Below are 12,309 nucleotides of genomic sequence, written 5' to 3'. Positions count from 1 at the left end.
GATCCAGCTATACCATGCCAGAGTATAAACCTACAAGACTCTACGTACGCATACTACTGACTTAGATACTGTACATCCATTTTTACCACAGCAATATTCACAGAAGCCAAGACAGAGAACATACATACCCACCAATAGAGAATATATACACAATGGAGTTTTACTTAACCACAAAGAGAAACAAAACTAGGTGATTTACCTAGAAGAGGAGACCATCATGGTAAGTGAAATACACCAGACAAAAAAAGCAAGTATCTCATTTTATCTTATATGTAGAATTTGTTTTTTTTTTTTTTTTAAAAAAAAAGAAAGACAAGAATGTAAAGAGAAAGCTACTTGGAAGAGGAAGGAGACCAGAATGGGAGAGGGCGATAAGAGAAAGCAAGGGGAGGGATGAAAACTATCACAGCACATAATAGGTATTTATGAATATGTTCTAATGAAAGTGATTATGTTGTTCAATTAATACACATTTATAAAACCTGTGGCAATTATAGGAGCATACTGATGAAGGCTGGAGGGTGAATTCCATCCACTGTGCTGTAGATGTTGAAGGCCATCATAGGCCTCCCGAAAAATAGAATATATTCACACATATGTGTATTGTGTGTATATTTATCTTTCCTTGTCTGGTTTATTTTACTCAACATCACACACACACACACACACACACACACACACACAATTTATCATAAGAACTGGTTCAGGAAATTATGTATGCACTGTAGGTTCACAGGATATAGATCTTAAAAGGAGAGAAAACGAAGAACTGTGAGGATCACTCTCACTGAGGGGAAGCAAGGAGGATGTAGAATTGGCTTCGCAAATGAGCTAAGGCAGTTCCTTCACAGTCCTGACTGGAGGCCTGAACGGGCAGATGGGCAGTCAAAGGAGCTGATATGCAATAGAACCACATAGATGCTCTCTATCATTTCTATTACAGCAAAGGAAGAGGGGTGGTGATTATCTAAGGAAGGACGGAAAATGGGAAGGTTCAAGGAGAGAAGAGTTTTGAGAACACTCTTCTAAAGGAAGAGAAAAGTAAGCTGACCTGGAAACACCCCACCACAGCGCAGGACCTTCGGGACAGGACAGAAATCCATCACTGCTCCTGTATAAATCACTTCTGAACACAGTAAACACACTTCCATGAGGACCGATTCCTAGGAACTGATGGATGTTGTCCTCTTCTTTAATGGTTGCTGCCTGGTAAGCTACGGCTATGCTTCTCAGCAACTGCAACTCTGCCATTACCAACAGCTGCTAGGCCACAAGAGCCACAGCCTGCAGAAATTCTGTTCCCTCAGGCACCAACTCTTTCAAAGCTACTAAAAGAATTTATCCAGATCTCTGTCCCGCTAGAGAACTCAAGATTTAATGGTTGAGGTAGAATCCTGCTTCCCAGAGAGGCTGAATAGCAAGCAGCTCACACATCTGCGTCTCACCTCCTTGTATCTCCCAAGAAGTCCTTGTGCTTTTTTTTGTCCCTCCTTAAAAACCTTTCTCCACCTGGCCCCTCCCTACAGCTTCTAGTCAGCTAGTCACTGCCTCAGACTCTGAACCGCAGGTAAATTTTATTTAATCAAACACATCTTTGTATCATGAAACAAGTGTTCCAGAGCATAAACAAAAGTAATATATCGTAAAGTAATATTCTACAACAGGAGGACATTTTTATGCTTGAGAAATATCCATTCATACTACAATTTCTATTTTCAATTTCCTTGTTCAGGTTCCCAAAATATTTTGAAGAAACAAATTAATAAAGGTGGAAATCAGCTAATAAAACTGACAATGGCTCTGTTATTCAGAAATGTAGTAAAGAAATGCTTTCTCCAAATAAAACTTAGCAAAGGAAACAGTGTTGAATATGTCAAGGAAAACTGACCAAGAAATGGTTGAGGTACTGAAAAAAAAAATACGGATATTGTTGCATTATTTATAATTGATGTCATTTATAATTCCCAGGTAGGCTCCTTGCACTCAGTACTCATGAAACATACATTAGAGAAGCAAGCAAGCAGGGTAACAAATGTTGAAACCTAAAAGATGAAAGATACGGTATACACAGTCTGATGGAAAGACTCGGAGCTGAGTAGGAAGATGTGCGCAAACACTTGAAAATGGCCTGGGTTCACTGCAGGATGGGGGTAAGTATGAAAACATCCAAAGGGCACCCCCGAAAAAAACCTCTTCCTGAAAAAAATGTAATATTACTCCCAAGTCTCTGAGAAAGTGATAGATTTTTGTCATGCAAGAATGGAACACCAAAGCCCAAAGTTTAAAGTGCATTAAGTGACTGTGAAATCAATCTCTTACACATGATTTCTTTCCAATGAAAGCTTGATGGGATTATAAAGGATGGGATGGTGATGTGAGAACTGACTTTTAAACCTTATGAAAAGTCTGACAGTGGACCCTCACAATCATGTAGGAATTCCTTGGCCTGGGAATCTTAGCATAGCCCCTGGCAGTGTGTGACGCAATCCTACCTAGAACTTGGCTCCTCCATAGGAGTCTCCCCTCCTCTCTCTGTTGATTTCACCTTTACAACACACACACAGCTCAAACTCTCAGTTCCTTGAGTTGTAACTTGTTTCTTTCAGTTTTCCTGATGGCCCCTCTTCCAAAACTGTTGACCTATTGCTCAGAAGATGACAACGAACGCCACACTGCTCTTTCTACACAAGATGTTGTTTGGCAAGGTAGTTGGCTTATATACTCTCCTAGCAAGCCAATTTGTCTATTTTACTCATATCACACTGAATAACTAAACAACTATCTATTCATGATGATTGCCCCAAAGGTGGATAAAATACTTCCCAGTAAAACTCAGACCTTAAGTACTCAGGGCTTATATAAACACAGCAGTCATTTAAAAAAATACCTTAGTGAATAAAGAAAACTTCTACATGGACAAAATTTAACTAAGTCAGGAGCTACTGGGTCAGTTTTCTAACAAAACAAGTTTGAAAGATGTATTTATTTTATGTGTATGAGTGTTTTGCCTTCATGTACCACATGTGTGTCAAATGCCCTGGAAGCCAGCAGTGGGAGCCAGAGACCATAGACCTGAAGTTACAGATGGTTGTGAACCACCCTGTGGGTGCTGGAAAATGAACGGGTCCTCTGCAAGACCAACAAATGCTCTTAACTTCTGAGCTATCACTGCAATCACTATTCAGGCTTAAATAAAACATCTATTGCTACTGAACAGACTTATAAGACCTTTGCTCCAAGTAATACTTGTTTGCCATCATACAGATACTAATAAACAAACAACAGGAGGGAACCTAAACACTAAGAGGGAATGGGCAGAAATGTTGTCCTCCACACATGCTGAATGAAAATCCACACTCACTGTCCTTACAGGCTCCTTCTGAAATTATAAAGAGAACACTGGAATATCGTTTGGTAGAAAAGATTTACCTTGCTTCATATCAGCACTTGGTGGAACTGCTGACAGATAGCAGCGTGGCAGTGGATAGGATGAGAACATTGGCCAAGGATATGGGTCATCCCCCTAAAAACACAACAACCCAGGAAACTTTAGGAGAAGGGTTAAGATACTGAACTTCCATACTTTCTGGAATATCATTCATTTAAACTGACATTTTTGTTCACGCTTTTTGTCCAATTATCAAATTATTTCCTACTATAATCCACTATTCCTAAAAGGCAATAAGCAAAAGTAATAAAAATTTTAAACAATAAAATTGGACTACGATACTTTACACTTGTGATTTGAACTAATAATGATGGATTTACTTTTTTTCATGAAAGGGAAAATATAATCTTCAAAAGGCATCCCCGCACCCCAAAACTATTTTTCTTCTGCCAATCATTTCTAGCTCCTCTTTTTCCAGGGTAGCAGTAACAGAAAGGAAGTTCTTAACAGCCACACTCCATAAAGACCCCACATACTCTGTACTGCAAAGCATAAATAACACAACAGTTAAGGGTCAGGAAAGAGAAAGACTTCAGAACGCAAATACTTAAGGACACTCAGCAGAATGACAAGTCTGTGATAAAACAATAATCTACTGCTCCTGAACACTCAACAGCAACTCATGAGCTCTTGAAGACGTCACTGCTAGTTCATTCTGAATGTGCTCACCTGTTTTGTAAGCTTGTCAAGCAACAAAAATCGACCACTGGTATGTAGAAACTTGGAAAATGTTGTTTAGTGCCACTTCCATTGTATATTTCACTTTAAAACATGTCAAAACATTGTACGCACCTTCTCAAGCGTCCTTGGAGGTAGAATCCGCTCCAAGGGGCCACCAATGAGATTAATCCTTACAAGAACATGATTTCTCTCTACTGACAAACCATCAATTATAAAGTCCCTGAAAGAGAATATGCATCAATTTTGCTGTCTCCTTAATTGAATATGGTTTGATTTTTAAATCATGTCACTAGATTGCAAAGAGAAAAAAAAAGACAACAAAACAAACAGAAACAAAAGGTATCTGCAGAACACACTGGTCATCAGAATATTTACAATATAGAAGGCACCGGTCCTTTTTTTATATCGTCAATTTTCCTTGCTTCAAAAAAATACTAAGACTAAGACAAAGGGTATTTCCTTAATGAATAATCCTTTGCTTACATAAACAAGATGAGGACACGTCTTATTTCTAAAGTAACATAACCATCTTTAGGAAAGCTCCTGCTAGACTGCAGAGGTGGCTCAGTCATTGAAGACTAAGATTGTAGCTAAGGCGACACAAGCTTCTCTCTGATCTGGAGTCAGCGCCCAAGTCCATAGCACACAAGTTGCTGAAGAGAAGTTTCATTTCTAATGCTGCTCTTTTCCTTCTATATCAAACCTCAGCATCAAATGAAATGGCCTGGGAAGGAGGGAGGTGAACTACTATGTTCTGAATTACAGACACGAGAGCAATGGCAGATGTTGAATGTGTATTCTATAAATGTCAGCCAAACTGAGGTAATGGCAACTGTGATTTATTAGTAGGAAAATAAAAATTATCAAAACCTCACTTGGCAAATAATTATAATGCATGACTATAAGCTGACATAATTAGGAAACTGGGGACAGAATGGCTCTAGGAGAGATGTAAAATCAAGCATTTTTACTAAAAGGGTCACTGTACGAAGTGATGTGAATTTAAAATTGGAATGACTTTGTGAAAACTAAAGAAAAAGTCCTAGGACAAAAGGAACAAATGATAAATGTAGCACTCCCCAAAAACATACATCATTATCTTCCTGGGACATTCATGCTTAAATGGCTTTTTACTCTGTCATTTAAATGCAGTAATGCAGACAATATAAAAGTTATACAGAAAGTTTCAAATCACTTGTAAGGCAAACTGCTAATAGTATCACTGTAATGCCACCTTTTGCTTTGTTTCCTGACCTGTGGTTCTCCGAGGTCTCAAAGGTATTTTCTTCCTGAGCATGTAATAACATGTTGGATACTTGATACTGAGCCTCCAATAAGAGAAGAGCATCCAGATCACAGCATACCACACTTAATAACCTACATGAGAGGAACAATGGCAATCATGTGAAGTACAGTGTGGATAATCTTAAAATTTCAAAGTAAAGCCTGAGCCTTGAGATCCCAATCTCGTAAGAATGTCTACACAGTTATGTCGTTTGTTTTTATTTTCAGACAGTCTCACTCTATAGCCCAAGTCAGCCTGGAACTCACTCTGAAGAATAAGAAGGTCTCAAAACCAGGCAGTGGTGGTGCATGCCTTTAATCCCAGCACTTGGGAAGCAGAGGCAGGCGGATCTCTGTGAGTTCAAGGCCAGGCTGGTCTACAAGATCTAGTTCCAGGACAGCTAAGACTGTTACACAGAAAAATACTGTCCCCCAAAAACATACATACATACATACATACATACATACATACATACATACATACGATGATCTCAGATATACAGCAATCCTCCTGCCTCAGCTTTGCAAGTGTGAAATTATAGGCAATAGCTACCACACTGAACTTTCAAATATATTTTTAAATATTTAGAGTTGTAATATCTGTTTCAGAAGTTATTTTTAATTTTTAATCTAGACTTTTCAAACTTGCATCAATAACATCATGAATATGAGAATATTCTTCTTAGGCAGCTCATGGTAGACGCTTGTAATCCTGTGCCCAGGAGGCTGAGAAAGGAAGAATGCCATAAATTCAAGGCCAGTTTAGAATATAGAAGAACCTGTCTAAGAAAAAATAGCAAAAACAACAAATACTTAAAGATTAAACAACTGTTACATAAAGATTCATCAGGGAATGTTAATGAGTCCATTAAAACTACAAATTATCATAAAGTTTCTCTCAATAATTAATTATAGAAGGAATGATGAAACAGTAATTTACCACTAATCTAAAAAATGGCAGTATTAAAGTGGCGATATCAAAATTGATTTTATGGAAATGAAAAGCTTAGAATACAAGATAGAAACCTCAGAACTCAGTGTATCAATCAATCCATATCAGAGAAACTTCCTCTTTCAATAGATGAGAATCAACACAGAGACCAACAACTAGACAATGTTCAGAGAGTGAGAGACTTTGGGGTACTCAATTCTAAATGGATGTCTCCATCAAATCGTTCCCTTCAAGGCTCAGGGATCTATGGAAAATAGGAGGCAGAAATACTGTAAGAGCCACTGGTGATGGATGACTCCTAGGCCGCATCAGGACCGATGGTGCACACATGAACTCACAGAGACTGTGGCAACATGCACAGACCAGCAGAGGATCCAGCCAGACAGGGACCTGGCACTGAGATGAGGAAGTAGACAAGGACTCCCACCTCAACCAAGAAGTTACCTGCATTTGATACCCATGGGCAAAGGGGAGATCAGATTTCTCTGATGACACGTCACTGGGTATACCAACCTTCAAGGCAGGCCTCATGCCCAGGAAGAGTTGGCCAACACAAAATAGACTCCATGTTTTGTTGTATGCTTTTTACATGTTTTTGTTTAGGTTTAGTTTTTCTGGGGTTTTTTGTTGTTGTTGTTTGTTTTGACTGATTGGTTGTTGTTTTTAGTTTATCTGTTTTGGATCTTTGGCTTTTGCGGTGAGAAAGAGATAAAGAGAACATAAAGTTGGTTGCGTAGAGAGGTGGGGGAGATCTGGAAAGAGATAGAAAAAAGGAAAGAATATATACCAGAATCCCATGGTCCTTGGAGGAATACCTACTTACTAAGCTTCTGGCCAGATAGATACCCGAAGTTTCCCAAAATAACACAGAATATTGATGTAGTATGACTGGTACGTGGAGGTTCACTTAACTATTACTACCTTTTCATGTCTTTAGAAATCATAAGGATTTCAGATTTTAGCACAACTACATGTTTTACCTGTTCAAAGCATACATAAATAAATTAAGATTTTTTATCAAAAATAGCCATTTGTCTAGAGCCTGGCTACATTATTTCAAAGGATATACAAAACCAAAGCAAAATCCACCCCAACAATTTAGAAAAAGGTTCCGCCCAGTTTACAGACGTCAAGAGGTGAACTGCTGCTACCATTTAGATTCAGTGCAGACAGAAGCAAGGGGAAGACCAGGCATCTAGTTAATTAAAGTCTATGCTGCTCAAAACCAAAATCACAGAGGAAGGAGGAAAAGAGTACATAACATACAGTTTTAAACACAAAACAAGCTCAAGATCAGCCAATGGCAGTTAGAAAAAACAGCACATACAGCAGTTAAGGGGATGTGCAATGGGGAAATGGCTCGTCTCTTAAAGACCTGTGCTGAAATCCCGGAGCCTATGTGAAAACCAAAACCAAACAAACAAAAAAGACAGTGGTTGTGCCAATAACATGGTAAGGCCTGGAGAGAAAGAACTAGAACAACATTGCTGTAAAACCCTTGAGAGGAGCTTCATTAGAAGAGCTGCCATGTATAACACGACAGGCAGCCTGAAGAAGAAAGAAAACCTTCAGTGAAATCCCCCAAACTTTTCAGCTCTTACAGTTTTCAGAGGATGGTGGTAAATTCTCCATTGCGTGATTTGATCTGTCACAGCCTTTAGGCCAAGAAGCTGGGTACAGGGTAAGATCATCAATTTGTTGTACACATACAGAGGTCAGGGGAGGCTGGGTTTGTGTTCCTATCCCACCCATAAACACTAACCTTTACAGCAGAGGCCTGTCAGCTGCTGAGCGGTGTGGCTGAGAGGCAGATAGAAAAGGGTTTGTAATCTAAGCCATGGGAATTCCTACTGGACTGAAGACGTCATGTAAAGGGAAGAATCAAGAATGATAGACGATTTCTAGGTCAAACGAGCAAGAGGAACTTGTCATCAACAAATAACATACACACACCAAAATAAAAAGACTTATACAGAAACTAGCCAACATCTTTCTTTTCTACGCCTACTAAGTCACTGAATTGATGATAAAAGTGACCATCACTGGCTCTCTAAATTAAGATTTAATATGAGAGGGGTCTTGGTGGGCCATGAAGTAATTTGTATAAACTGGAGAACCTATTTATGAACAGATTCATAACTGAACCAAATTCTCATTAGACGATGAAGAATCAAGACCAACAGATGATGAAAGATTTTTTTAAATCATGCAAACACCAGGAATACTTGAAAGCTGAAAAAATTTAACTGCACAATAAATCAAAAGAATGTCATACTTAACCAAATACAGTTCATCATGGGGGGAAAATAGCAAATGTATTATGAAAGTCTGCCTTGATGTAATTCATAACATGAATATGTAACCGAGCAAAATTAGGCCATCATTTGACAACATTCCCATTAGGGTCACAAGAAGACAACAATCCACTCTCCCTATTTTTAATAAAAGGGGGGAGTTTTATTTTTTTCAAAGGACTAAGAATTTACAAACAAGAATGTCTCACTGTGAAGCATCAATGAGGGAATACTGGTGGCCTGAGAATCTCGCTCTAGGGCAGGCTCTGCTAAGCCAGGCTACCCCAGGTTCTGACAAGATCTATCAACCTTCTGCCAGATCCAGCTGAAGGTGGATAAGAAAGCCTTGGGAAAGGCAGATGGGCATGAATATTCCCCGCTACTCCCATTTAACACTGAAAGCAGGACTGTGCATCCACAAGACAGAAAATAAAGCTAAATACAAAGAAATTCAAGGCAGCCCATAGCTGCACCTTTCCTTTCATCTACTGCAAGGAACCTAATGGCTGTCTTCTAAAAAGAAAAGACAGAGGCAATGCCTGATGCACCCATGGTGCTTAATTTATTAATTTATCTGAAATATAAACACCTAGAGAAGGGGCACAGAATAGCTATGATGACCCAAGGGCAAAATATTAAGCTCCCTAGAACATGAGGATCTTCGCACTGATTTTTAAATTGTTTACTTAATTTCTGAGCATGAATAGCATGATTTTATAATTATAAATTCATGTTCAAGTATCATGTAAAATAATCATCTGTATGGTCTCTCTATTTGTACATATGCATAGTATCAATTTTGTACTGGTGTGTGGCCTTCAGTGTGTGTTATCTCCAAGAACAAAGAGACAAACTGCCATCATCAGATGTTGCTTGTGCTTATGGAGACTTGGCAAATAAAACAGAAATTATTAAAAATGTTTTAACTTCCTAACATAGGAGACAGGCATTTAATGTTATCTAGAAAAGAGGTAAGTATTCTTATTTGATTATAAGGGTGCTTTCACAGTCTGGATGCTCCTTGTGCATTACTCACCATTTCCAAAATTAGTCTGTGTCACCGGCTATCGCCCGGTGAGTTACAGACATGGTATGGTCTGGACTGGTGAGGTACAGGAACTATAAGGTCTTGAAAGAAGGTTGGAGAATAGAGCTGTGGGCAGAAACATCTAAAACGGTGAAGTACAGAAGTGGGCGCTACAACACAGGAGGAGAAATGGATCGCTGTGGGATATCAACTAACGTGATCTGAAACGAACCTCGAGATGGCAACAAGTCAACAAAGAACAAATTAAGTCACAGCGCTATGAGAGAAAAGTGTCCTAGTCAAAAGAGCATACGGCTTAAACAAAGGCCCTATGAGGGGAGCATTTCTAGCACAATGGACGAGAGTAAAGGGGCCAAAGTAGGCAAAGTGGAATTAAACAGGTAAGAAAATGAGAGGAGGCCAAAGGAATAGTAGGGCTCCAGATATCCAGATAACATCAGTAACCATGATAGTTCCAGACTTGTCTACTGTAACCCATGTGTGAAATTCTAAAACAAAAGACAGAATAAAAATGTAACCAGTAGACAGGATTCTAAACACCCCTAACACAAATAAATGATACAGGGTTCAAATTGGACACAGCAATTCCCCTGATCTGACATTATACATTGTATAATGCATTAAAGTACACACATTACCCCATGAACATGTGTATGTGTAAAATGTATAATATTTAACATATATAAATAAGTATATATTAACAACATGAGTTATCTGCAAAAATAAAATAAAATAATGTAAGACACTGCAGTTATAAGGTAGAAATAACTGGTTGCTATTATAGAATAGTATGAAATTAGGTAGGGGCAGATGTGTAGAAATCAGTTAAAATTACATTATCATAATTTAGATAAGACAGTGTTTTAAAGTAGGATACTGTAAGGGTTAACTTAACAAAAGAGTACCTTTCATAGATGGGTCTCACTATTCCCATGATGTTCTTCGGGTGAGTGCAGACAGCACCTGTAATCCCCCTCTAACCAGCTGAGTATGTTAGAGATATTCTGAGTGGTATGCTGTGATACAGTGTTACATGGCTTAGGACCTGTCCTCTATACATTCTACCTGCCCGTTAGTCATGCCCCAATTGGTTTGGTTGTTAGATCAATTGTCAGGTATCATAGTACCTGTGTTGAAGCACCACTTACAGAGCAGCTCAACTGTGGTCACTCATCACATTTCACCTCAGCAGACAGGTATGATATCTGATCTTACATTATTATAAGAATGGTCAGAGAGGCACAATGGCATATTTCAAGAGAAAGATAGCATTCAAATACATCTTAAAGTATACAATTAAAATTACTCAATCTCATTACTATTAATCTCTTATAATTAATTTATAAATAAAATTTTTATCATAGCATAAAAAGTATAGAATGTATAGGCTTCCCTGCACATCCTGGCATGTAGTCCCTGAGGATGGATGGAAGGAGCCACAGGAGAAATTCCAACTAAAAGTTTGGTTCTGTCATTCAGTTGATAGGAAGAAAGCAACTAGAAATTAGAGGAGAAAATTTACACACACACACACACACACACACACACTTACATACATGTGTGTGTGTGTGTGTGTGCGCACACGTGCACACGCATGCGTGTGTACGTGCTTATATCTACATATAGGAAAATTATGTAGGGAGGCCAGCAGGATAATACTTTGAAAACCCAATACATTTCTTTATACTATCAACAGTCAATTAAGCATCACCATGAAAAAAGAAAGCATATAATGTCTTTAAAAACATGAAAAGCATACGATTTATATGAAGACAGCTATTAGCATAAGACTGAAGAATGTAAGTATTATAGTAAGTGGGCACAGATCCTACCTGCAGGCTAAATTTAGCAAAAAAAAAAAAATGTGAATCCAATTTAAATATATTATAATCAAAGCTACTATCACTATGGTAACAGTGAATTAAAATAAATTTAAAGAATTAGTCAAATAATTTATATATTTTTATAGCCCAATATATAATTCTCCTTATGAAGTGCTTACTGTTTTCCAGTACTGGGAGAGGTGTAACACATTTCACTTAGTAGCTAACTCTACAAATACAGTCACGATCAGCATTTCAGCCATCAGGAACCAGGAGCAGAGATGTCAAGGATCAGGGCTCATGTCACTTTTGCAATCGGTCACTCACGGATTCAGCCACATACTGTAGTATACATGAGTCAGAAAACCATACAAGATGAAAACAAGTCTCCCAAAGCTGTAAAATGGAGAAAACTATAAAACTTTAATGAGCATAATTAAACAATACTTAATGGAGATTTAATTAAACATAGTATGTTTACAGATTAGAAAATTTTGTGTTATAAAGAAGCCAATTCATTCAGTATTTATTACAGAATGAACACAATGATAATTATAATCCCAGTGGTGGGGTCAGCGTGACAAGCTGATTTTAAATTTCATGTGGCAAGAAAAGGTCAAAAAGGAAGCAGGAATTAAAAACAAACAAACAACAACAACAACAAAAACAACAACAACAACAACAACAACAACAACCCACCAAAGGTCTTTCCTTACCACTACTTGTAACGTAGCACAGAGGCACAACAAATAAAACCACTTGATACTTACAAAAGATAA

The 12,309-nt window shown here is 38.1% G+C and overlaps 1 protein-coding gene across 3 annotated transcripts in view; it reads right to left on the bottom strand.

Moving 5' to 3' along the window:
- Positions 1-12,309, bottom strand: part of Tbc1d32 (TBC1 domain family member 32) — a 213,303-nt gene that overhangs the window by 80,974 nt on the left and 120,020 nt on the right. For all 3 annotated transcript variants that reach the window (XR_005286571.2, XM_038339834.1, XM_038339835.2), the window contains exons 23-25: positions 5,384-5,506; positions 4,241-4,349; positions 3,430-3,523 (exon numbers count right to left, since the gene is read on the bottom strand). Coding sequence is in view for 2 of the 3 variants with exons in the window: in XM_038339834.1 (XP_038195762.1) it covers positions 3,430-3,523; positions 4,241-4,349; positions 5,384-5,506 (326 nt within the window). In the remaining variant the exon portion in view is untranslated. The remainder of the gene's footprint in view (positions 1-3,429; positions 3,524-4,240; positions 4,350-5,383; positions 5,507-12,309) is intronic.

The sequence above is a fragment of the Arvicola amphibius genome, chromosome 8, assembly GCF_903992535.2.
Source record: "Arvicola amphibius chromosome 8, mArvAmp1.2, whole genome shotgun sequence".
Classification (NCBI taxonomy): Eukaryota; Metazoa; Chordata; class Mammalia; order Rodentia; family Cricetidae; genus Arvicola; species Arvicola amphibius.
The sequence above is the reverse complement of the archived record's forward strand: the minus strand, read 5'-3'. Positions and strand labels throughout refer to the sequence as shown.